Source organism: Micromys minutus (genome assembly GCF_963924665.1).
Source record: "Micromys minutus genome assembly, chromosome: 25".
NCBI lineage: Eukaryota > Metazoa > Chordata > Mammalia > Rodentia > Muridae > Micromys > Micromys minutus.
Window position 1 is genome coordinate 1,910,368 of NC_137960.1, and position 24,999 is coordinate 1,935,366.

General features: G+C 48.6%; 2 protein-coding genes and 3 pseudogenes across 5 annotated transcripts; 2 read left to right on the plus strand and 3 right to left on the minus strand.

The window, feature by feature from the left end:
• The first annotated feature begins 2,767 nt into the window (after positions 1 to 2,767).
• LOC308436734 (protein DBF4 homolog A-like) lies at positions 2,768 to 3,416 on the plus strand (annotated as a pseudogene). The gene has a single exon. The product of its transcript is annotated as a protein DBF4 homolog A-like (transcript).
• Positions 3,417 to 3,427: 11 nt separating this feature from the next.
• On the plus strand, positions 3,428 to 6,995 carry LOC308436736 (uncharacterized protein; the record flags this gene model as incomplete). The annotated part of the gene is made up of 4 exons (XM_080937720.1): positions 3,428 to 3,997; positions 5,136 to 5,307; positions 6,387 to 6,455; positions 6,844 to 6,995. Coding segments are annotated over 4 exons (963 nt in total), but the record flags the coding sequence as incomplete, so codon positions are not given.
• Positions 6,996 to 7,887: 892 nt separating this feature from the next.
• LOC308436737 (H-2 class I histocompatibility antigen, D-P alpha chain-like) lies at positions 7,888 to 10,618 on the minus strand (annotated as a pseudogene). Its single transcript has 4 exons — positions 10,570 to 10,618; positions 10,103 to 10,368; positions 9,641 to 9,916; positions 7,888 to 8,095 (listed from the first exon to the last, which is right to left on the minus strand). The product of its transcript is annotated as an H-2 class I histocompatibility antigen, D-P alpha chain-like (transcript).
• Positions 10,619 to 13,378: 2,760 nt separating this feature from the next.
• LOC308436738 (ornithine decarboxylase-like) lies at positions 13,379 to 17,101 on the minus strand (annotated as a pseudogene). The gene is made up of 2 exons: positions 17,014 to 17,101; positions 13,379 to 14,681 (listed from the first exon to the last, which is right to left on the minus strand). The product of its transcript is annotated as an ornithine decarboxylase-like (transcript).
• A 3,893-nt stretch (positions 17,102 to 20,994) lies between these two features.
• On the minus strand, positions 20,995 to 24,999 carry LOC308437033 (H-2 class I histocompatibility antigen, D-D alpha chain-like; the record flags this gene model as incomplete). Its single annotated transcript, XM_080938078.1, has 7 exons — positions 20,995 to 21,357; positions 21,741 to 21,770; positions 21,948 to 22,061; positions 22,189 to 22,464; positions 23,999 to 24,274; positions 24,462 to 24,731; positions 24,933 to 24,999. 7 exons carry the CDS (start codon positions 24,997 to 24,999, stop codon positions 21,353 to 21,355), a joined length of 1,038 nt encoding a protein of 345 aa, XP_080794204.1. The 3' UTR covers positions 20,995 to 21,352.

A 24,999-nucleotide genomic window follows, 5' to 3' on the forward strand; every position in this document is an offset into this window, starting at 1 on the left:
AGCCCCTTCCTTGGACAAACCTGAAAGACTCTTGTGAAGGGAAATCTTCACGGTGGGTGGGAGTTCAGGCCATACATATGTTAATGTATTTGATTAGGAAGGGGAAATGGCTGGACCTATGACTGTTCTCTAATTCAGGACTAGTCAGTGGATTGGCTGGATGGTCAGGGACTTGGAAAGAGCATGATTGGAATCATCTGGGAAGAGCATGCGCACTGGGAAGAGCATGCGCATAGAGCTCTCCAGACGGGGGAGGGGTGTGAAGATATTCGAGCTCCACTTACATGCTCATCAAAAGGTGAGGTCGGCTGTGGAGAAGGCCAATAATCAAGTAGACAGGTGACCCGTCTTATGGACAGTCAATCTCTTTATCAGCCGTCTCTGTCATTATCCAATAGGTACAAGAACAAAGTGGCCATGGCGACAGAGATGGGGGCTATGGTTGGTCTTGATAATATGGATTTTCCCTCACTAAGGCTGACTGACTATAGCTGCTTCTGAAAGCCAGATCTGCCAACAGCAGAGACCAACACTGATGCCCAGGTGAGGCACCTTTCCTCGAGGTGACCAGTTAGCATCCTGCTGGTGGGTTGATCACATTGATCCAGATCCTTCATGGGAAGGACAACACTTGGCACTAACTACAGTAGATTCTCATTCTGACCATGGATTTGCTGTTCCTGCATTTGATGCTACTTCTGGAGCCACCAACAGGGACCTTACACGCCTTGTCCACCATCATGCTATTCCACACAGAGTTCCTCGTGGTATTCTGACCGAGGAACTCACTTCACAGCAGGGGAAGTGTGACAGTGGGCGCAGGGCCACAGAGTCCTCTAGTCTTTCCATGTTCCCACCAACCTCAGGCCCCTGGCTTGACAGAAAGATGGGGTGACTGTCTGAAGACTCAGTTTCAGTGCTAATTGTGACAGCAGCCTGGAGGGCTTCGTCGGGTACAGCAGGACATTCTTGCTTCTGACTTGGAGAAGAGCATCCTGAGACATGGGCAGCTTTGACTGAGGTGCCTTCTCTGAAATTGATGTGGAGGATGGAAAGGTGGTGCTGCCACCACGGACAGCTCCTGTGGGAAAGCTCCTGTGGGACAGCTCCTGTGGGACAGCTCCTGTGGTGTTGTTTCACCAATATTGTAGACTGAGGCAGGAAAGGTGATGCCATTGCCCCTGTGGACAGCTCTTGAGGGGCAGCTCCTGCTGAGACTGGGAAGGTGACACTGCACTGTGGACAGCTGTTGTGATCCTGCAGGCTGAAGAGATGTCCTGGTGCTGCCATTTTCACAGAACCCACCATTTTGACAACTTCTATGAGGGCGGCTCTCTGAAGTAGATAAATTTCATCTAAATTGTTGATATTAGGGCTGTGGGGACCTTTGAGGAGCTTTGGACCACTTCTTTATCATATCTGCACCCAGAGGTTGAGAGTGGAGAGTGTACCCTCTGTACTTTCATTGTGTCTGATGCGGACTGTGGGAAATGCTGTGCTCAAATTTATCAGCGACCCCATCTCCCATCTGGTGACATGTGTCATTAATTACAATATAAGAGATTTTTGGGTCATTTGTTTGGGCAGTGACAGAAGGTGCCATTACTGAAAATCAGGCATGAATATTTCAGCCCTTTGAACTACAATCTGAGTCAGTGGAGGAAGAGAGAAAGGGCCGCAGAATGAACTCTGCTGGGGGGAGTTTCTATAGGAAGATTCTAGAATTTGGAATCAAGTATGGTAGGCGGCAGGAGCCAGCAGAGACACATGATCTGTCAGTCCGTATTTGACGTAGTTTGTAAAATTTAGGGGTGGACACAGCTGAAGGCTAACAGTGGGTGAATAAAATGTTAACACACACACTTTCTCTCTCTGTGTTAAAGATTTCTTTCTTTATTTTATTTATTTGAGTGCACTGTAGGTAATGCGTCTAGCACACCTGAAAGAGGCATTGGACCTCTTCACAGATGGCTGTGAGCCACCATGTGGTTGCTGGGATTTGAACTCAGAACCTCTAGAAGAGCAGTTTATGCTATTAAGTGCTGAGCCATGTCTCCAGCCCCCAAAGCTTAACCCTCTTGATTTGCATTGAGGTTCAGCTGCAGCCGGAGTGTGCAGACAAGGAGCCTATTCCTGTGTATCACTGTCTCATTTGGGGGGGCACAAAGGAAGATCCCAGATGGTGACCCCAGACTCTGAGAGAATAGCCCTCCATTTCAGTGGCACTGAGAGAGAAGGTGCAAATTAAGTCTGGAAGGTGTAGGGCTGGAGCCTCAGGAGAGCCGAGTGGAGTGTAGCCAAGGACTTGGTAATGGGAAAAGGAGTGGCTCAGGACAGGGGCCATTGGCAATGAGGCTTTCTCCCTGGGGGTCCCGAGGAAAATATAAGACACCTAAAAGTTCCTGGACCTAGAGGAGCTGTGGGATAGGCAGCTCTGACGGGAGGGTGAGCTAAGGGAAGGTGGGGGGTGTGGAAAATATTTAAAAAAGGGGAGCCTGGGAGAGGGACCCATGTAGGAAGGGCAGGGAGCAAGTCTGGGAGCCGTGGTCATTAAGCATTTTTAAATCTTTAACCGCCTCCGAGATTCCCACATCGGAGCTGCAGCTCCTTCCCTATCCCAGGCTCAGCACCAGAACCGGCCCAATAGCTGGGCCAGAAGACACGGCCGGCACTGAGGCAGGGCGGATGGGCCCATCGGAACTTTGTGCCTTTCCATGCAGCCTCTGGTTCGGACCCAGCAGACAGGTGCCTGGTGGTTGCCTAGACCATGAGGATCCACGGGAAAGCACCTCTCCTGGGTGGCATCCAAGACAAAAATGAAAAGAATAGGCCATCCTTGAAATCCCTGAAAGCTGATAGTAGACTTGGGAAACTACTTTGTGGCAAATATTTTATCTTAACTTGCCTTCTATCACCATTTGTGGAAAACTACAAATAGATATAAAGGAACTTGGAGGGTGAGTTGAGGAATTTCTCAGCAAATTTATCAGTTACCTAGTTTCCAATAAAAAGGAAGCACCGTGTGCACAAACATTGGGTCAGACTTCTCCTGTACCAAGTCCAGAATCTGCACAGGCTGCGGAAACCACCTGTCCTCATCCCAGCCATGATGGAAGTTCCTTTAAGTCTCCAGACAGTGTTCAAGACCAGGAAAATTGTTAGCTGAAAAAGCTGTCAAGGATCATGATTTTATTCCTACTAATAGTATATTATCGGATGCCTTATCATGGGGAGTAAAGATTCTTCATATTGATGACAGTCAATACTCCATTGAAAAGAAGAAGAAAGCATCGGGTGCACTCAAGAAATCAAGTACTTCTGGCAGGGATGGGGGGGGAGCTGGTGCTGGAACACAAAAGGCAAGAACAGGGAGACTCAAGAAGCCTTTTTTAGAGTTGGGGGGGGAACCCGAGTAGCCCACAGCCTGTGGAGCAACACACCTAAGGTTTATTGCGACTACTGTGATACGTATCTTACCCACGATTCTCCGTCTGTGAGGAAGACACACTGCAGTGGTTGGAAACACAAAGAGAATGTGAAAGACTATTACCAGAAACGGATGGAAGAGCAGGTCCAGGGCCTGACTGATCAAACAACGGCTGCTTTTCAACAAGGAAAGACCCCTCCAGCTCCATTCTCAGCACGTCCACCTGCAGGGGCCATGATTCCACCTCCCCCAAGTCTCCCCCGTCCTCCTCAGCCTGGCATGATGCCTGCACCCCACGTGGGAGGCCCTCCCATGATGCCAATGATGGGCCCTCCTCCTCCTCCTGGGATGATGCCTGTGGGACCAGCTCCTGGGATGAGACCACCCATGGGAGGCCACATGCCCATGATGCCCGGGCCTCCAATGATGAGACCTCCCGCCCGCCCTATGATGGTGCCCACACGGCCTGGCATGACCCGGCCACAGATAAGAGCAGAAGCACTCACTCTTTATCATTTCGTTGTTCTTGCTGTTTCACTAGGAACTCTTGGTGCTGAGCCTGAGGGTTTAGTAGTTGCAGGACAAAGAACTTCCTTCCTAACAGAATGCTCCTGGAGAGAAGTGACAAAAAAGTGCAGTTTTTACTTACACTGTGAACTGTGAAAATAAAATCCTCAGCTCTTTTGAATATAAAAAAAAAGAAGTCTTTTTTAAAGGTTGAAGGTGTGAATCGGTCTTACAGGCCATTTCACCTTCAGCTCCCAGTACACCTTGTATAAACTATTTCCTTCAAAGCCTTGCAGTCCATTTGATATAGAGAAGTCATCCAGCATTCAGAAACAAGCTCAGCCTAAACTCACAATCCTTACGGATGGCGATACGTGTGTAACCCCACTTCAACTCCAGCTGAAGGAAAAGAGACAAAAAGGGTAATGTGAATGTGGTTTACAGAAATATGAAGATCTTGAAACTCACCTTCTGAGTGAGAAACACAGGAGCTTTGCACGGAGTAACGGAGTAACGGGTATCAAGTTGTTGATGATATTGTATCAAAGTTAGCTTTTAATTTTGTAGCCTATGAAAGACACAGGCCTAAAGAGAAAAGAATAAGATACAGTGTTGGGTCCCTTTCTTCTGCTTCTGCAAATGTCCTGAAAAACACTGAACCAGAGGAGAAGCTACTATGGGAGCCCAGTTTCCAGAAGGATGTGGGAGAAAACAATGGGCAGCTGCTCCAGCAGAATTTTCAGTGTGAAGAAACCCAGAAAACTGAAGAGAAGCTTGTGTTTGCTTCAGAACCCACAACCTATTCTTCAACTGGACAGAAAGGGTGTGATGGGGAACCACGGAGCATGGTAAATGAAGTGACAGAGAGCAGGAGTGAGCACAGCCACCCCTGTGTGACAACCCACAGGAAGGAATGCGCAGTGGGTGTCAACGTCAAGTAACCATAGGTAGAAATGATGTAGAACAGAGGGCAGGTGCCATGTCAAGGGAGCCACAGCTGTGCAGACAAGTTTCCCATCTCAGTACAGAAAGAAATCTACCCCAACCAAAATTAACCACAGACATTGCACAGTTTTCAGCGAAAGATCTACAAGCAGAGGACCTTCATGTTGTGATTGGTCATGATTCTGACCCAGTGACATTACACACACCGAAAGAACACCTAATAACGAAGGCAAGAACTCCACCTTTTCATCCTCAGGAAACTCGTGAGTATGGCACTGAGAAAAGAGAGAATTTGCCTCGTGGTAAGATCCGGCGAAAAGTGAGACTGTTATTAGGTAAAAAGAAAGCAGATGTTGAATGGGGCGCTGATCTGGATGAAGAGAGCGGAGTGTCTTCCTGCACACGAAGACAGAACATGGGGGTCACCGGTACAGTCTCTCCTGGGACTTTTTCAGAGAAGTGGGAGAAATCAGAATTTTGGGTTTTACAAGCTACACTGAAAAAAGTGGAATATGTAGTGTTTAGATATTTGGGAGGAAGGTAATTCAAATAGCCTTATGTCAACATTTTTTCTTCCCCTTCAACTTCTGCATTTGTTGGATTTTAGTATTTAATGTGCTTTTCAGAAGTGAGTGCTTTCCTCAAGTTTTTATAAATACATATATAATTAGGAATTGTGGGGGGGTTTGTTTTTGTCAACTTTGTTTATGAAACTGTCTGTAAATGTTAAAATGATGTTTGTAATTTTTTACAGGATTGAGTAGCTGTTACAAATTATAAAATAAACACTTGTTACTTATTTTATTAAAAATAAAGAAAGTGCCGGGTTACTGGTTTACCGGCAGCACTTTGTGGTCTCTCTCTGACCTGGGTGCACGTCCTACTCTGTGCTGTAAACTCTGGCTTCCTCTGGAGACTAGTTCCCAGGGTCACTGCTCTGTGTGCCCGCCCCCACCACTTCTAACCCGGTTGGTCCACGGGCTGCAGAGCCTCCACCCACTCCAATGTGGCACCTCAATGTGCTGTTCCCTGTGTTAGTTCCGGCTCCTGTGGAACATGTACAACTCATGTTAATTCAAGTCAGCAGAGGCCTCTCCCCTCAGGCATTTCTCTCCAGGCAGAGGGCCAGCCAAGCACTCAACCTACACTCCAACCAGCCCGAAAAATTCAAAGATTTAGAAACTGGTTATTTAACAATGGCCTCCTCTCAGATTTTCTCAGTAAATTTTACACTCCACAAAGCATCCACACCATAAACCCAGAGCCAAATGACATATAATTTTCCCATGTAGACAAGACAAATCATCCTATACAAACCCATCCCATAAAATATTCATCACAACCTGTGGCTGTGCAGAGACGTGCAGCAGGGTGTCTTCCTCTCCCTCTACTTGCCTCCTTCTTCTCTCCCTTCTCTATTCCTCATTCTAAAACTTTGCTCCCACCTACCCTTCCTTCTTGTACAGTGACAGGCCTTGTGCCTGCCCCCGTTTAATTTCAACCACAGGGAGCAATGGCCCAGGAGACCTAAGGGAACTGCAGAACAGCAGCTCCAATGGTAGAAGAATGGGCTCAGGTAAAGACGGCCAGCCGTAGACTAAAGCCCGTGGCTAGAGGTGTCTCCACCTCTAAGAGTACCGGAGGGATGCTGGACACTCAACAGGCACTTCCTCAGAGACAGTGAAACCTTTACACTGACCAGAAGATGTAGGCTGTGACTTTTCAAAACTTACTTTTAATAAGGGTTCTTAAATGCTTTAACCTCCCTTCTGGGCCACTACCAAGCAGAGGTAGTGGGAAAGAACATTTACTAGGATATGGGGGAAGTGGACCTGTTTAGAAACATTCTTTGGAGCAATTTCAATCTGTGTTGTTCAGCTCACAGGAATCAGCAGCAGCTCAATCCATCACAAACACCTCCCAAAGTCTTGGTGTTTAGGAGTCGTTCCTTGGGCTGATTTCAGTCTCCAGTTGCCAGGACAGCAGCAGTGCAGTTCGGTGTTTTCAGGACAGCATCAGGATCAGCAGAGGTGGCACAACCCAGCAGACACAGGCAGACTTCGCTGAGTCAGCACCAGCCAGTGGTACTGACCAGGACCAGCAGGGACGCCATTAGACTTGCTGCTGGACTCTCTCAATGAGAGGGAAGATCAGAGAAGACAAATACTCGACACCACGTAAGCATTGCAAAGCTAGTTATGCAAGCCGCCATCAGTGTCACTGTGTCCTGTTACACTCCCTCCAAGAATCCCGTGTCCTCCCACAGCTCAGACCTCGTGCCTCTGTCTCATCAAAACTCCATGTGAGTCTGGGTCAGGTGAAACTTCCACCTTTCTCTGCCAATTGGCCAAATCCACAGAAGTGACAAGAAGCCTCCAGACACCAGCATTTCTTTCTGTGAAGTCACAGCAAAGGAAGAGCAGTAAGGAATGGCCAGGTGATAATACCTGCTTCTTCCACCATCTGTTGGGTCACATTTATATTCCTTCTTAATTAACATCTCAGTCCTTTCACATGCTTGTTTTACCCAAACATCCTCTCACCTGTGCCCCAGCAGACCCTCATTTGATATAACTGACTTAGGAAGAGGATGTGTCCTATTCACAAAGAGGAATCTTACCTAATTGTTACTGGCACATGGGGTGTCAAGCAATCAGGGAGCCAGGAGGTAAGACTCCTGCAGGCAAACTGGAGATGGGGATAGGGTCCTACTGGGGTTCAGACCCAGGACTAGGAAGAGCACAGGCACCAGAAGAGCCTGTTCTAGTCACTGCACCAAAATGTAAGTGTTTCTGCTCAGATGGAGAATGTCCCAGGAGTCAGAAGCCCAGAATCACACAGCTCTGAGGGAGAAGGTATCCCAGTGGAAGGGCACCTGAGACACAGGACCTCAGGAGCTACATAGCCCTGAGAGGAAGCCTCCATGGGTGAGGGTGGGAAGCTCTTCCCAGATGTCACCAGCCTTTCTGAGGTGACATGAAGTTGAAACTTTAGGTTTCTTTAGAAAGTCAGTTGTATTCCACCACAGATGCCCACTTCTGGAAGGTTCCATCCCCCGCAGGCCTGGTCTCCACAAGCTCCATGTCCTGGGTCAGGTCCTCCCCATTCAACTGCCAGGTCAGGGTGATGTCAGCAGGGTAGAAGCCCAGGGCCCAGCACCTAGGGTGACTTCACCCTCAGACCTGGGGTGATGGGTCACATGGGCCTTTGTGGGATCTGTGTGGAAGATTTAAGAAGTCACACAGTTAATAAGATCAACTGAGATCTACAAAAGACACATTTAAATCAATGATGACACTGAACTGTGTGTCTCACACTTCGACTGTCATCACACTAGTGACCTGCAGGTAGAGCTGGTCCCTCAGCACAGAACTGCACATTTTCCTGAGGGACTCAGAAACTAAGATGGAATCCACAGGAGCCAGTGGATCAACATGGCCGTCCTCATGTGATGCTCTATAGCATGAGACAGGGAGCCCAAATGGAAGATGGAATAGGAAATAAATAATTTAATATATGTTTGAGTTCACATTAAAATTAGAAATTAGGGCCATGTGCTACTGGAAGGCTGCCACCACAGAGAGTCTAACACTGTGGTCATCTTGCTGATCGGCATTAACTGTTGGCCCAAGTGATCAACCATCAGGAACTGTGTAGTAGCAGAAATGTGGTGAACTCTGACACTCAGCCAGAGAAAATGACTCCCAGATCCTGACTCTGGAGTGACAAGATACAGGTGTGTCACACAGGATCCCTGGAGTGTGCTGTGGAACCCAGTGCAGCACTCACTGGAACACAGTGTGCTCACAGGGTGTGTGGATCTTCCCTCTCACTCCAGCCCTGGATTGTAGAAGACCCTGTCTCTCAGAAAGTGCTATTCCCTTTTCATTATGGGGAGCACTGTAACTTGTGGGGGCAGAGGAAGAGCAGGAGGCTTCTGGATGTCAATTCTGACAGGAAACAATCTAAGATCACAAGAATCTCTCCTTTAATGAGAACTCTGATTGAACTTGTCTAATTTTCCAGGTTAGCTGTCTCCCTTTGTACTTGTAGAAACTGATACATATACCAACTCAAGGGCGTGGAGAAACCGGATCACTCCAGTGCTGACAAAACTGACTAGAACCAAAATACACCTTGAAAAAAAAAAGCCAGTAAATAAAAAATAAAGTACAAAATAATTAAAAGAAAAAAAGAAACAGAAATTTGCTATTTATATTACTTCAGGTACCCCCTAAGGTCTCATGTGACTTTTCACCAGCATTGGGATAGAAATGGGGGAAGTCAAAGAAATGCATTAAGAGAGAGATCTCTGAGAATGTATTCTTTGGAAAGTTCTAGAAACTGAGGAAACAGCCCAGTGTAGTGGAGCCCATGTCTCCTCTCAGGTAAAGGAGACTTCCAGTACAAAGGTGTAAGGGCTGACACACTCAGCAGGACAGGGGTCAGTGTCCACAGACAGTGGGTGTGGGCAGCAAGGCGGCCTGGTAGAGGCCATGGCTGACTGAGGCTGAAGACTTGCAGGGGCTACTGTTGCTAAGTCCACAGAAATTCTCTCCTTCCCCCTGAGACAGACTTGAACTCTGCAGGGAGAAGGCTGAACCCTGGGAGTCAGTGCAGTCACTGAGAGGAGGGATCAGGAGACCCAGGGACACTCTTTCCCTCTGAGACAGGGGCATCACCCCAGCTGAGGGTTTCTTCTTCCCCAGGACTGAGCCCCAGCCCGAGGGCAGAGGGAGGAGCTGCCCGCGGCCCCAGCACCTGAGCGCAGCAGCGTCTCCTTCCCGAGCTCCAGGTATCTGCGGAGCCACTGCACACACTCGTCCTCCAGGTAGGCCCTGTCTCTCTCTGCAACACCAGCCAGCTCCCACTTGCGTCGGGTGATGAGCGCCGCCATGTCCGCCGCCATCCACGTTTTCAGGTCTCTGTACAGGGCGATGTAATCGCCGCTATTGTAGGCAAATTGATTATATCCGCGGAGGAAACTCCCCTCTGACCCCAAGTCACACCCAGACATCTTTTGAATCGCGTGAGAGCCTGCGGGACCCCCCGCCCGGCCCCGCCCACCCGCCCGGCCCCGCCCACCGCGGACTCCCCCAAACTGAAAGGGAAACCGGTCCGGTGTTGGTTCTGCTCCTGAACCTCGGACTTGGGACCCAGGAGAACTCCGTCCCTGATGTCCAGACGTGGAGGGGTCGTGACCTCCGACCCGGGGTCACTCACCGCCCTCGCTCTGGTTGTAGTAGCCGAGCAGGTTCCTCAAGTTCACTCGGAAACTCTGCTCATCGTCCTTGGCTCAACGTGTCTGCTCCTCCCAATACTCCGGCCCCTCCTGCTCCATCCACCGCGCGCGCGGCTCCATCCTCGGATTCTCCGCGTCGCTGTCGAAGTGCACGACGTGTCGTCCACGTAGCCGACTTCCCTGTACCGGGGCTCCCCGAGGCCGGGCCGGGACACGGCGGTTTTGAAATACCGCAGCGAGTGTGAGCCTGGGGGCGGCGCGCGGTGAGACCCCGACCTCCTCCCGGGACCCCGGGCGGGTGCGCGGGCCGGGAGGGGAGCAGGGCGCGGGGTCGGGACGCGGGTGGAGAAGGGCGGAGGGTCAGATGGGCGACGTGGGGACGAGGCTTCCCCGGTGCCGCCCCCGTCCCTCCACGCAGAGGCCTTTTCCCTCCAGACCCCGCACTCACCGCGCGTCTGGGTCCTGGCCAGGGCGGCCGCCAGCAGCAGGATCAGCGATCACTCGGATTGGTTCCCTAAGAGCCCCGCCCAATGTACCTGAGACCTGCTTCCTTAGGAGGTCAGAGAGGGCATCAGAGCCCCAGGAGCTGTATAGGTAGGTGGCTGTGAGCAGCCTTGTGGGTGCTGCTCCAGGACAAGGAAAGGACAGGACTGTGCTGCAGGAGAAGGTGGTGTCTGAGACACATCAGAAGAGGGCATCAGATCTCATTACAGATGATTGTGAGCCATTTCCTGGTTGCTGGGATTTGAACTAGGACTTTTGGAATAGCAGTCAGTGCTTTTAACCACTGAGCAAGTCTCCTGCCCAACTCTAACCTTTTAAGATCTTAACATAACAATAGTATAGAGAGAGAAACAATCTGACCCATTTTTCATTTTTACATAACACCTTCAATCGCTTTCATATAACTTTACAAATTGCCTTTACAGACCTTAAAACACCTCCTTAGACCCTTATAAACTGCAGTAAAAGCACCTTAGACCTTTAAAACTCCCATTCGCAGATCTCAAACCACCTTTTTTAAAGATCCTGCAACTTGCTTAACCTCTCATATCCTTAGAGGTACATGAACATTAGTTGTTTCTATCCAATTATTCACCACAAGACACAGCTGGTTGGATACTGAGAGCAGTCCTGTAAAACAACTTCCTTTACACAAAGGAATAGTAAAAAGTTACATTCACATCTGTTGTAGGAATGTATCTCTTCTTAGATTCTGGTAACAATGTGATTAGTGTCTAGACCTATAGCAATTCTAGGAAAGGGTCCCATGATTTTCACACAGGAAGAGAACTGAGAAACACCTGAAGCCTGTGTTGTTGCTGGTGGTTAAACTGACAAAGCTCTCCCTTGTCAACACCAACGGAGATCTTAGAAGAATGAATTTCACCTGAGTCAGCAGGAAGTATGGACCAAGCAGCTTCAAGATTTATTAAAACTGACAGACGTGTCTGTTTCCTAGACAATCACTGATGGCTCCTCTGGGGTAGTCTTGATTTCATTGGGGACAGAGGAGCCAGGGCAGCATGAATCTTCCCTGCCGGGTTCAAAAGGTCCAAATACTGTTCATTAATGGAGGACCCTGGGGGATCAGCCCATCTTGTCCAAGTAAAACAAGGCAATCAGTTCCCCAGGTCCTGCTTGTCCACAGTTTGGACAAGATCCTTGTGACACACAAGATGAAGGGCAGATTTTCACACAATGACTGATTTGTCACATTTAAAGCAACCTCAAGTGGAGTTCTCTATCCCATCATCGTCTGTGAAGACCTGGGGGTCACTTCTAGTAGCTGGGGAGGGGGGTTGTCTCTGGCATAGCAAGCTATTTCCATAAATATTTTAAATGTCACATTCAGCAGATCTCTGAAATGTTTGGGGACTGTTGGCTGCTAAGGATGTCTACACTAAACAACCTTTCCTTGTTTCTAGTAATTTTGCAAACTTATACAGGAGGGTAAATAAACTTTTTTCTGTTCTTAACTTGCATGTACTAATTGTCCTCAACAGTTTACAGTAAGTCAGTAACTTTCCTAAGATTAAGATTTTGCAACTTTAGCTCTCTTAAGTTTGAGGCTTAGTAATTTGAGGTGAAGATCCTTTATGTCTAAATAAACCATAAATGCAGGAAACTTTAGTCCACAGGAGCCTGGTATCTTTCTTTTATACTGTGCCATTATAAATTACCACAGTTTTTGTTTTACTCAGTTTCTCCAAGTAGCTGAGACTTAAGAAGGGGAGCAAGGACAAAAAGCTAGACAAATCTCACTGTGAAGCTGAATGAGCCTTAGAAATATATAACACAAATCAGTATAACTTATTTATCAAATATAACAGGTTGGTGAGATGTCTGAGGAGTTACACGCACTGGCCTCTCTTCCAGAGGACCCAGGTTCAGTTCTCAGCAACCACACTGCAGCTCACAATGGTCTGTAACTATGGTCCCAGGGCTCTGACACAGTCAGGAAGACAAGAAAGCATGTGATGCCCATAGACTCTAACATGACATTTTATACTAAATCCTTATTCTACCAACATGTGCTTATCTATATTTTATAGCAGCCATTCCTGAGTTTTCCGTAGCTCAGAAATTGGTGGATTTCCTGATCAGGGAATGGTAGCTTCTTTTCATCCCTTTCCCGGCACTGGACCCTTGGAGATGGCTGTCAGCAAAGATGCCTCCATGGTGATGAGGAGACGGTGGCTAAGATGGCCACAAGCCACACATTTAAAGATCTCTATGTTCCTACCCTGTAACTATCTACCCTGATGTTACAAGTTTCTTTTCTCTTGTTGAATTTATTACAGGAAGTTGACAGCAGAATGCTGTGTGATATTTCCCACGGTCACTAGGCGGTGATGCAGTGAAGGCAAGGGTGGAGGGAACAGTCAGGGTTTCTGCAGATAAGGTTCAAACTACCTCAGATGTCCTCCTTAGGACATGGCCAGGCCCACAGGTCACTAGGCAGTTGACATTCCTTAACAGACTCCAGGCACCAAGTCCACAGCCAACTGAAACCCCTTGGGATGGGCTGAGCGCACTGATCTACAGAGGGCACAGCCCCGGGCCTTCCACCTCTCCTGTGCTGGGCTGGGCGAGACTAACTGTGATACAGCAGCCTGTGCAGAAGTGTGTGCCTTCTTTAAGGGATACTTGCAAACATTCCCAGATGCCCAGTTAGTTCAACATACTTTATTTCCAAATGGGTCACAACGTAAGCTTTTGGCCCATTCTACAATATACAAGCCATAAATGCCTGCTCAGCACATGGATAGTAGCAGAAGCACAGGCTGCGGGTGACGGTCCATCCCGCTCTCCTGGGCACAGGACATGGGCAGAGTGCCAACTTCCTGCTCCTGCTCTTCCTGCGGGAAGCCATGGCTCTGGATCTGTGTCATGAGCTGCCACAGTGGCTGTGACATTACATAGTAGATGTTTGGACTCTGGAAGCCATTGAAAGTAGGAGCAGCAGCAATGGTGTGTGCGCCATGTTCTCAAACAGCATCCACTCACCCACATGCACTGCAGGCAGGGCACAGCCCTGAGGATTCCATCAAGGCCGTCACACGCTGGCCCCAGATGCTGCATGAGTGATACTTCTCCTCTGGCGTGGGTCTCTTCTGCAGCAGGGCCTCCACATGTGCAGGATCATAGAGAATGCAGTTAAACGGTTCACACGCTCCATCATTCACACGAAGGTTTGCTCATTTACCTGAACTTCATCAGAGCCGGGCTGCTCCCTCTATAATTTTTTCTTAGTCAGTTCCTTTGTTCTTTGTTTGTGGCAATGATGTTCACCGCAAGTGTGACGGCTGATGACATAGTATCCCCCTGGCTCAGCTCTGATCCTCACTCCAGAGTCTGGTGGGAAGAACTTGTCCAGAGCTGGGTGATCACTCTGGTGAACTCTTCAAATGTAAGCTTTGTATTTTCAGGTGCAGGAGAGCCACCACCAATTCAAGCAGAGACCTGCTGAAACCAGCTTCTGGTCCCATGTCAGAGGCACAGCCGGCGTCCGACACTGTCTGCAGGAAGGTCGCAGGGTCAGCACATCCACTGCCCACATGGACGCTGACAGAAATGACGTCAATATTTAGCTCTTCTGCCTGTTCCAAGAGCAGCCTGCTGGTGTTGAGTGTGGCACCAAACTTAACACCGAGGTGACAAATGGCTTTGGAGTCTCAGTGTCAATCCCCAAAACCACCTTTGCCTTTGGGTGTTTTGTCGACTTTCATCAGTTCAACTTCACTGTCAAAAGTCGTCACTGGGACTCTATTACTGGCAGCAAACTTGATCTGAGACACTTGTTACAAGGGTTTGCGTAGAGCATCCTCTCTGGAGGCACCCAGTCCCCTGCACCAACTGTACGTCAGTCTGGCTTGCTCAGTCCCAATGGCAGCCAGGGTGCTCACTATGGCTCTGCTGTCATTACACGTTACTGTGTGAAAGGGGGTAACTCGGGAAGAGCTTTCAGCCACCTCAGATGCTTCTTCAGAATGTCTCCGAGGCCTGCAACATAGAGAGCATCCTTATCGTCAGAGGAAGACACTTCTGGATCCCAAACTGCAACAAACTTACAGAGCCATGATGGTAACTTAGAAACCAGGATTTTACATTGTGTGATGGTGGGGGAGAGACAAACAGAGTTTATAGAAAAGAGAAATTGGGAATAGGGAAATCTCCATATCTGTAATTTCTGCTAGTATTTGTAAAGATCCTGAATAATTTCAGGATCGAGGGTGCCATTGGGGGTTGTTCATATTATTTAATTCAGGTAAATTGAGGCCAATTTTGATTTACAGGTGAAGAAATTTATGGCTCCTCAGGTTTGGTTTCAGATGTACCGGGTGGAGGTTTCTAAGAAGCATCCATCACAAAGGAATGTCAGGGTTGGAAAGATCCTGCTCCCCAGGGGGACAAAGGGGAAGCAGGATGTCATGGCAGCCATGGGTGCCCCCAGAGTCAGGGACAACAAAATGAGGACCAAGCCGTTCAGTGGGTCATCACACAACTCAGCAGCCATCAGTGTAGCCTGGCTTAGCTTAGGAATCTCAGTGCCGGGTTCCAGGACTTGTTAGAAGCCAGAAGTAGAACAAGAACTGAGCACTCATAGAGGATCTTGTCCAGAGGAAAGGGGTGGGAATGGAGTGTCTAAGGCCCTGAGTGCCTAGAGACGTTTAAGGTTACAGTTGCACGTAATAGGCAGCTACAAAGTGAGAGTGGTCAGAGAGGGCAGGAAGGGTCACAGTCCCACTAGGTCCTAAGGAAAAAACCACAAGGGCCTAGAGGAGCTGTGGTATCGCAGCTCTGAAGGGAAGGTAGACAAAGGGGCGGTAGGAGCGGCATGGCCCAGGAGACATAAGAGCAGAAGAGCAGCTCCAATGGCAGGAGAATGGGGTCAGGTGATGAGGGGCTGATGTGGCCTTAAAGACTGTGGCTGAAGATTCCTCCACCTCTGGGAATATCAGAGGGGGGATGGACACTCAATGGTCATTTCCTCAGAGTCAGGAAGCATTTACACTGACCAGAATATGTAGGCTTTAAATTTTAAAAAACCACTTTTAATAAGGGTTCCTAAATGCTTTAACTGCTAGGCAATCACCCCCATCAAGGTAGTGGAGAAGACAATTTATTAGGACAGAGGGGAATGTGTTTCTGGGCATATAGTAGAGTATCCTAGGATTCAAGCCCAGGATCACACAGCTCTGAGGGAGAAGGTATCCCAATGGAAGGGCACCAGAGACACAGGACCTTAGGAACCACGTAGTCCTGAGGGGAAGCCTCCATGGGTGAGGGTGGGAAGTTCTTCCCAGCTGTCACCAGCCTTTCTGAGGTGACATGTAGTTGAAACTTTTGGTTTCTTTAGAAAGTCACTTTTGTTGCAGTGTGTTTTGTTGTGGCAAACATGTGCAGGAACATTTGCCTGCAGCAGACACAGGTGAAAGGATGTTCTGCTAAAGCGAGCACGTTAAAGATCACATGATGAAGGATCTTCAATAACAATACACAGGTGTTGGTTCATCTTACATTTCTGTGAAGCTCCATTTGTTGGGGTTCTATAGAGAGACATGCACCAGGAAACTTCTTGTGGTGAGGTGGCAGCTCTTTGCTGCCTCAGTGGACTCAGGCTGATTGGCAGGTTGGCATCAATCTGGGAATGATACAGAATTACATGGAGCTATTCTAAGACTGACTCACACATGCTGAGGAAAGACACAGGTAAGACTTGTGATGTTTAGAGGGAGTGTGAACAGGACCCAATGACACTGACAGGAGGCTTGGCTTGTTGTATGGCTCATTTGGGATGCTTCTTGGTCTTGCATTTTCACTGATCATTGAGAGAGGCATGGCAAAGAACTTTAGTGTCTGCTGGTCCCAATCCCTCCTGCTGACTCATGCCAATATGGCTGAGGTTGGGCTGTTCTGGCAAGTTTGTGCCACCGTTGCTGCTGTCCCAGCACCAATGACCTGGACTGCTGGTGCATCCTTGAAATCACTGGGAGTGGATCGAGCTGCTGCTGCTGACCTGTGACCTGAACTGCTGATTTCCTGACAAGGCAGAAAAAATTTGCTCCAAAGAACAATTTCTATACAGGTCCACTTCCCCTGTAGCCTCATAAACTTTCTTTTCCATTACCCCAGGTGGGTGTCAACCCAGAATGGTGGTTAAAGCATTAAAGAATCTATATTAAAACTAATGCTGAGAAAAATACATTACAGTGCCATCTCTGTGGAGCTGCTAAGCAGGTTGGAGAGAATGTGCTGCCACTGTGGACAGCTCCTCTGGGACAGGTCCTGAGGTGGCTTTTCCTCAAGGCTGAGGAAGGAAAGGCACCCCATGGTGAATAGCTCCTCATTACGTGGCTAGGCTCAGGTGGGAAAGGTGACATCTAACCATGGACAGTTCTCATGATGGCTGCAGGCTGAGAGGTTATGGCCCCACCGTTTTGACACCAGTTTAGACAGCTCCACGATTGGGTCATCTCACGGTGTGCTGGGGCAGGAAGGAGGCCCTTGCTGCAGTTTTGATGGGCTGCACCACACAGCATAGGGACACAGGAACTAAGTACTGTTTGGAAATAAAACTTATAAGTGCTGCCCAGAATCTGGCAAAGCAGAATGGGAGGATTCATTTCATGTACCTTAGAGCAAACAAAACACAGGCAAAGGAGGGCTGGATACTTTGTTTCAAAAGCCAAACACTTGTTTGTAGAGGCTTCTCTTGGGCCCTGTCCCACAAAGATTTTGGCAAGAGTTTTCCTTTCCAATTCTTCTCCTATCAGATACTTTGTGTATAAATGATGAACGACTTGACTAAGCAACAGGAAAAAAATATATGGGGGAAATGGAGAAGTTTGTGAATCAAAACATGGAGGAAAAGGGAAAGGAAGAGGCTGTCCTGGGTCACAGAATCACCAACAGCATTCCAAGTAGTGACACAGCTTATGCCCACTAATGGAGAGGATCCACAGGGTTCTGACAATATAGGATGGGGTGCTATAGAAATTATGGATATAAGGCATTTGGAAGAGGCCATGGTGTCTTATGGGATGCACTCACCCTATGTGAAACAAACTCTAAATATTTAGACTCCTCAGAATAGAATGATTTCCCAGGACTGAGGAGGGTTGGTAACAGCTGATCTCCAGGCTGGTCCTCAATTGCAATGGCTGCCATGACAGAGAAGAAGCCAGGGGTTTGGAACAGCACAGAGGGAGGGGAAGGAACACAGCACAGGTCGGTTGATAGGGGCTATGTGCTGCTCTACAAGAACAGGTTTGATATGAAGATACACTCTTAGATTAAGGTTGTTTAGCAGCTTTAAGAGGTAGGAACAAAGTTTAGGAACCTGGAAAGAAGTGCACATCACTTAGACAACTTAAGCAAGTCTCAGGAGAAGCATTTGTTGAATTTGTTTTTTGTTTTGCAAAGACTAATTTCAGCTGTGAAAAAGGCTTTGTCAGACTCTGATGCAAAACAAGTGCTAATTGAGACCCTGGCATTTGAAAATGCCAATGTGGAATGTAGAATGTTGTCAGGCCATTAAAGTTGAGGGCAACACCTTTGGAACTGTGGATCACAGAGAAGACCAGTATTGGCGTTAGCATCTGTAATGCCACAATAATTGAGCAGTTCATATCTAAAGAGTTTAGATTTCAAAATCTGTGGTGCTTTAACTGTGGAAGACATACAAAAAAACTGTGAACAAGATGGTAAAGTTCTGAGATCTCAAAATGTCCCCAGCTTTAACTGTGGGAAGTGTGCTCATCTGAAACAAAATTGTGAACAAGGCATCTCTAAGTGCAATGGATTTTCTGAATATAAACCAGAAAGAAGGCCTAGGCTTCCAGGGGTGAGCAGGCACTGTGAGAAGGGCTGCCACTGGACCAATGAGTGTAGGTCCAAGAGAGATATCCAAGGCAATTTCTTGCCAACAGAAAAAAAATGGGACCAACTTGAGACCTTATAGCAAAAAGTATGAGCTGTTTGCCTCAGGTCAGCTAAGTAATAAGGAACAAGCAGAAAAGCCTCAACTAAGGAAAACTTGCTTCATACTACATACATATAATAAAGCTCAACCTGTAAAATGGTACCAGTGGAAAATTCTTCACAGGGAATGTCAAACACTCCAACACCCTGTCAGTATTTAATGCAACAACTACTAGAAATACTTTGTAGGCAATTTCTTCAATTCATTATTTACCACTACACAGATGATATGTTGGTGGCTGATTCTGATGCAGATACTTTAAAAAATGTTTGGTGAAAAACTAAAAGAAATTTGCCTTGTTGAGGTTTGCAGATTGCTTCTGAAGAAACATACAGGATATTCTGTTCACCATTTGCATTATAAATTAAGCCAACAAAAATTCAACCCTCCAGTGTACACATTGGAAAGTATCCGTTGTACAATCTCAATGAGGTTCATAACTTAATGGGAGGTTGTCTGTGTCTCCTCAATCTAGCTTTTCAGTTTGAGTTTTGCTTTCGTTTTGGTTTGTGCTTGCATGCCTCAGAGAGTCACAGTTAGGGGGAGGGTATTGGTATTGCAATTCAGGGTATTGCATCTGGAGGGACATTGGACACAGCCCAGTCTGTCCTCACGACCCCTGAAAGCCGCGATGCCGCTGAAGGCCGCCAGGGGGCAGCAGGACACAGGAGTAGGAGCAGGTCCGCTTTAGGATCACCTAAGGGGCTGTGAGCTTTGACTGCTGGGGAAGGCAGGGAGTTTCTCCTATGCCCTCTTCACACCTAAGCAGCCAGGGATTTTCCCTTCAGCCCCATATCCTCTGTTCTGCGGTTTTCACGGGTCCCTCTGATCTTCGGGCTGAAACACAACTTCTGAGTGAGATTGCACCTCAGGCTTTTTCCCAGTTTGTTACCCACACCACACTCTCCAGTTACTGTGACATAGACACACACACACACACACACACACACACACACACACACACACACACCAACAAAGTGATCCCGGCGCTTGGCATGCTGTGGTGAGGCAGGAGGATAAGAACTCAAGGTCGGGACTGGAGAGATGTCTCAGAGGTGGAGAGCACTAACTGCTTTTCCTTAGGTCCTAAATTGAATTCTTAGAGATCACGTGGTGGTTCACAACCATCTATAATGAGATCTTGCGCCCTCTACTGGCGGCAACAACATATGCAGTCAGAACACTGTATGTAATAAATCTTTAAAAAAAGAATTCAAGGTCAACCTGAGCTACAAGACATAACCACACAAACAGCATAAACGAACCAACACACAGTCTTCATAGAGCAAAAACATCCCCTCATAAGACAGTTTCCATGAAAATATCACACGACTCAACTGAGTCTCAAAAAATACCAGAAATTTCCATTTCAGGCCAGATTAGGTCCTCTGATCAGCTGGCTGCATGGCCAAAGTGTTTCTGACTCCCTCTGCCCCAACACACACCCCACAGCTGGGGAGTGCCCTCCTTCACACACTGCACACATACAGCAATAGTTTAAATACTTAACATGTAAAATAATTTAAAATCTTCTGATTATCCTCTCACAAGTTGCCCTTCAATCCTTCCGGAAGCTTCTCATCACAATGTGGGTTTTGGACACAGGAAATTTCACTCTCTGGAAAGTCTAGAGGCAAATTGGACACAACTTACATGTATGTGTTTCTGTGTCCTTCAACATGGGACCATCATGGTTTCTTTTTATTTTTATTGCACTGATTTAATAATTTTGTGCAGGGATGTGCGTGATGCCCTTGTGAGGCTCAGAGGAGAACTTACGGGAGTCAGGTCTCTCTATTCACCATGTGGCTTCTGTGGATCAAACTCAGGGAGCCAAGCCTGGGGGCAAGAACGTTTACACCCTGAGCCATATTGATGGTCATCCTGGAGACAATTGGGTTTGAACTTTTCTTTTTTGGAAAGTGTGTATATTCCTGGACTTGGCAAGACAAGGGGTGCCCACCACGACATTAGAAAAAGCATTTGCTGGCCAAAATGGTGCCAGCATTGCCTTGGGTGACACTGGAGAACCAAGCCTTCCTGCCCAGGTCCCACCTATGGCAGTGTCAGCCAGCTGCTGCCTGTGAGAGGCCAAAGACTGACCCAGAGAAAGTATTTCAAAGAGCTGGCAGTTGAGTTGTAGTTTCAGGTTTATAAATAGATATCTCAGATATAGTTAAGGAAATAAAGTTTCCTCGCTGAGCTGCAGATTTTTCCTCAGTTTATGACCCTGTGTCTTTATTCCTTTAAATATGTGATGATTTAAATGGTTACAGGCCTATGAGCAAGACTTTGCTCTCCTGTAATACAGAGGCATCCACAATGCAGAGCAACAACACTGAAAAAAAGCAGAAATCACACACACCAAAAAAAATCTATTATTAATCCATTAATTTAACAATCATTCAACCCTCAAGCCAAGATGTTAACAATCACGTTCACATTCAGAGTTTTGTTCTGGGTGTGAAGTGAGGAGCTGCAGCTCAGGGCAGCATGGAGCTCACAGGATACAGATGTCCCCAGTGTTTGGAGGACCAGGAAGGTTGGCTGAGGAAGGGAACACAGGCAGTGCAGGGACAGGGTCCTGTTGGGCAGGGCAGACTAGGCTCCATATTTCTTCACACTGAGCCCATAGGCTCACAGGGAACATCAGACAAGGTTGTCTAAGAAAACTGAGGGCTCTGGATGTCACAGGAGAGACCTGAACACTGTCTGTCACTGTGTCCCCTGCAGGCAGCTGTCTTCATGCTAGAGAAAGAGAGTCACAAACCATCAGTGTGAAGTCAGCATCCCAACAACTCACCGCTCACAGGGGATTCTGGGAGTTCCTGAAACCCAATCATGTCCACAATGCCCCTCCCCGTTCAGGCCCCACAGTGACACCTTTACAATCTGGGACAGACACAACAGAGCTCTGGGGGCTGTCCCTGCCTAGGGTAAAACAAAACAAATTTATACATATATGTATGTGTATATTAATGTGGATGTATCTGTGTATATGTATGCATTCCTACAAAGGTGAAACTCAGGCCCTTGAAGATTTCGGTGGAGGATCCTTTATGAATTCCCAAATTCCCAAAACCTCCAGCTTCACTCCAATGTCCTCAGGACAATCTTACCCCTACACTCACCTGGGGCTACAGCGTAGTCTCCTCTTCCACCTGTGAGAAGAAAAGCTGTGAGAGTTCAAGGAAAATCTTGACACTGGGAAGTTTCCAGAAGTGACATCAGACCCACTTGGAGACAGTAGCAATGTGGGTGTGTCTGTGTTTCCCATAAATGTGCAGAGCACTGTTCTAAAGGAGACTGAGAGAAAACTCAGACCCTCCCTTTCCTACCTGTGTTTCTCCTCCTCCTCATCAGAACAGCCACCACAGCTCCAATGATGACCACAACTATGACAACCGGAGCAGCAATAATCACCATGTTAGAGTCAGTGGATGGAGGAGGCTCTGGGAAGGACAGGTACAGGAAAGGAAGGTGAGGGTCATGACCCCAGCTCTTAGCCCTGAGCACCTCAGGGTCTGCAGAAGGTTCTAGCTTTCCCTGACCCCAGCTCTGCACCCACACCCTCCTTACCCAATCTCAGGGTGAGGGGCTCAGGCAGCCCCTCATGTTCCACATGGCACGTGTAATTCTGCTCCTTCCCAGAAGGCACTACCACAGATGCCCACTTCTGGAAGGTTCCATCCCCTGAGGGCCTGGTCTCCACAAGCTCCATGTCCTGGGTCAGGTCCTCCCCATTCAACTGCCAGGTCAGGGTGATGTCAGCAGGGTAGAAGCCCAGGGCCCAGCACCTCAGGGTGACTTCACCCTCAGATCTGGGGTGACGAGTTACATGGGCCTTTGGGGGATCTGTGTGGAAGATTCAAGAAGTCACACAGTTAATAAGATCAACTGAGATCCACACAAGACACATTTAAATCAATGATGACACTGAACTGTGTGTCTCACACTTCAACTGTCATCGCACTAGTGACCTGCAGGTAGAGCTGGTCCCTCAGCACAGAACTGCACATTTTCCTGAGGGACTCAGAAGCTAAAAAAGAATCCACGTGAGCCAGTGGATCAACATGGCCTTCCTCATGTGATGCTCTATAGCATGAGACAGGGAGCCCAAAATGGAAGATGGAATGGAAAATATATAATTTAATATATGGTTGAGTTCACATTAAAATTAGAAATTAGGGCCATGTGCTACTGGAAGGCTGCCACCACTGAGAGTCTAACACTGTGGTCATCATGATGACCGGCATTAACTGTTGATCCAAGTGACCAACCATCAGAAAGTGTGTAGTAGCAGAAATGTGGTAAACTCTGACACTCAGCCAGAGAAAATGACTCCCAGATCCTGACTCTGGGGTGAGAAGGTACAGGTGTGTCACACAGGATCCCTGGAGTGTGCTGTGGAACCCAGTGCAGCACTCACTGGAACACAGTGGGCTCACAGGGTGTGTGGATCTTCCCTCTCACTCCAGCCCTGGATTGTAGAAGACCCTGTCTCTCAGAAAGTCCAATTCCCTTTTCATTATGGGGAGCACTGTAACTTGTGGGGGCAGAGGAAGAGCAGGAGGCTCCTGGATGTTTAGTTCTGACAGAAAACAATCTAAGTTCACAAGAATCTCTCCTTTAATGAGAACCCTGATTTAACTTGTCTAATTATCCAGGTTAGCAGTTAACCCTGGCACATGGGAGACTGATACCAATGCTAATACAAGGGCGGAGAAACTGGATCAATGCAGTTCAGACAAAAACTGAGTAGACCCAAAATAAGACATTAAAAAAAAAAAAAAAGTAAATAAAAAGGAAAGTAAAAATAAGAGGAAAAAAAATTTTTTTAATTTTTTTAATTCCACAATTTATATTATCACCAGTACCCCAAAAGGGTTCATGTGACCATTCTCCACTGTACGGAGAGAAATGGGGCATGGAAGAAATGCAAATCCCAAAGACAGGGAAGGATCTGCAAGAATGTATTCTTTGGAAAGTTCTAGAAACTGGAGAAACCAGCCTTGTGTAGTGGAGCCCATGTCTCCTATCACAGAAAGGAGACTCCGGTCCTGAGGTGTAACACACTCAGCAGGACAGGAGTCAGTGTCCACACACAGCTGTGGGGAGAATAGCTGCCTGGGAGAGGCCATGGCTGACAGCAGGGAGCACCCGCTGTTCTGTCAGGAAACTCTCTCCTTCCCCCTGAGACAGACTTGAACTCTGCAGGGAGAAGGCTGAGCCCTGGGAGTCAGTGCAGTCACTGAGAGGAGGGATCAGGAGACCCAGGGACACTCTTTCCCTCTGAGACAGGGGCATCACCCCAGCTGAGGGTTTCTTCTTCCCCAGGACTGAGCCCCAGCCCGAGGGCAGAGGGAGGAGCTGCCCGCGGCCCCAGCACCTGAGCGCAGCAGCGTCTCCTTCCCGAGCTCCAGGTATCTGCGGAGCGACTGCACGCACGTGCCCTCCAGGTAGGCCCTGAATCTGTCTGCTTCACCAGCCTGTTCCCAGTTTCGTCGGGTGATGAGCGCCGCCATGTCCGCCGCCGTCCACGTTTTCAGGTCTTCGTTAAGGGCGATGTAATCGAGGCCGTCGTAGGCGTGCTGATTATACCCGCGGAGGAAACGCCCGTCCGACCCCACGTCACAGCCATACATCCGCTGGATTGTGTGAGAGTCTGCGGGACCCCGCGGTCAGCCCCACCCACCCGCCCCGCCCCGCCCCGCCCACCAACTTTGGTAACCCGAAAGAGAAACCGGTCCTGGTCGGTTCTGCTCCTGAACCTCGGACTTGGGACCCTGGACGTCTCCGTCCTGAGTGTTGGGACGTGGAGGGGTCGTGACCTCCGACCCGGGGTCACTCACCGCCCTCGCTCTGGTTGTAGTAGCGGAGCGCGTTCCTCAGGTCCCCTCGGAAAACCTGCTCATAGCCCTTGGCTCTTCGTGTCTCCTCCTCCCAATACTCCGGCTCCACCTGCTCCATCCACCGCGCGCGCGGCTCCATCCTCGGATTCTCCGCGTCGTTGTCGAAGCGCACGAACTGTGTGTCGTCCACGTAGCCGACTTCCCTGTACAGGGGCTCCCCGAGGCCGGGCCGGGACACGGCGGTGTGGAAATACCGCATCGAGTGTGAGCCTGGGGGCGGCGCGCGGTGAGACCCCGACCTCCTCCCCGGACCCCCGGCGGGTGCGCGGGCCGGGAGGGGAGCAGGACGCGGGGTCGGGACGCGGGTGGAGAAGGGCGGAGGGTCAGGTGGGCGACGCGGGAACGCGGCTTCCCCGGTGCCGCTCCCGCCCCTCCCCGCACAGGCTGTTTCCCTCCCGACCCCGCACTCACCCGCGCGGCTCTGGGTCGGGACCAGGGCGGCCGCCAGCAGCAGGAACAGTGAGCGCGGCGCCATCAT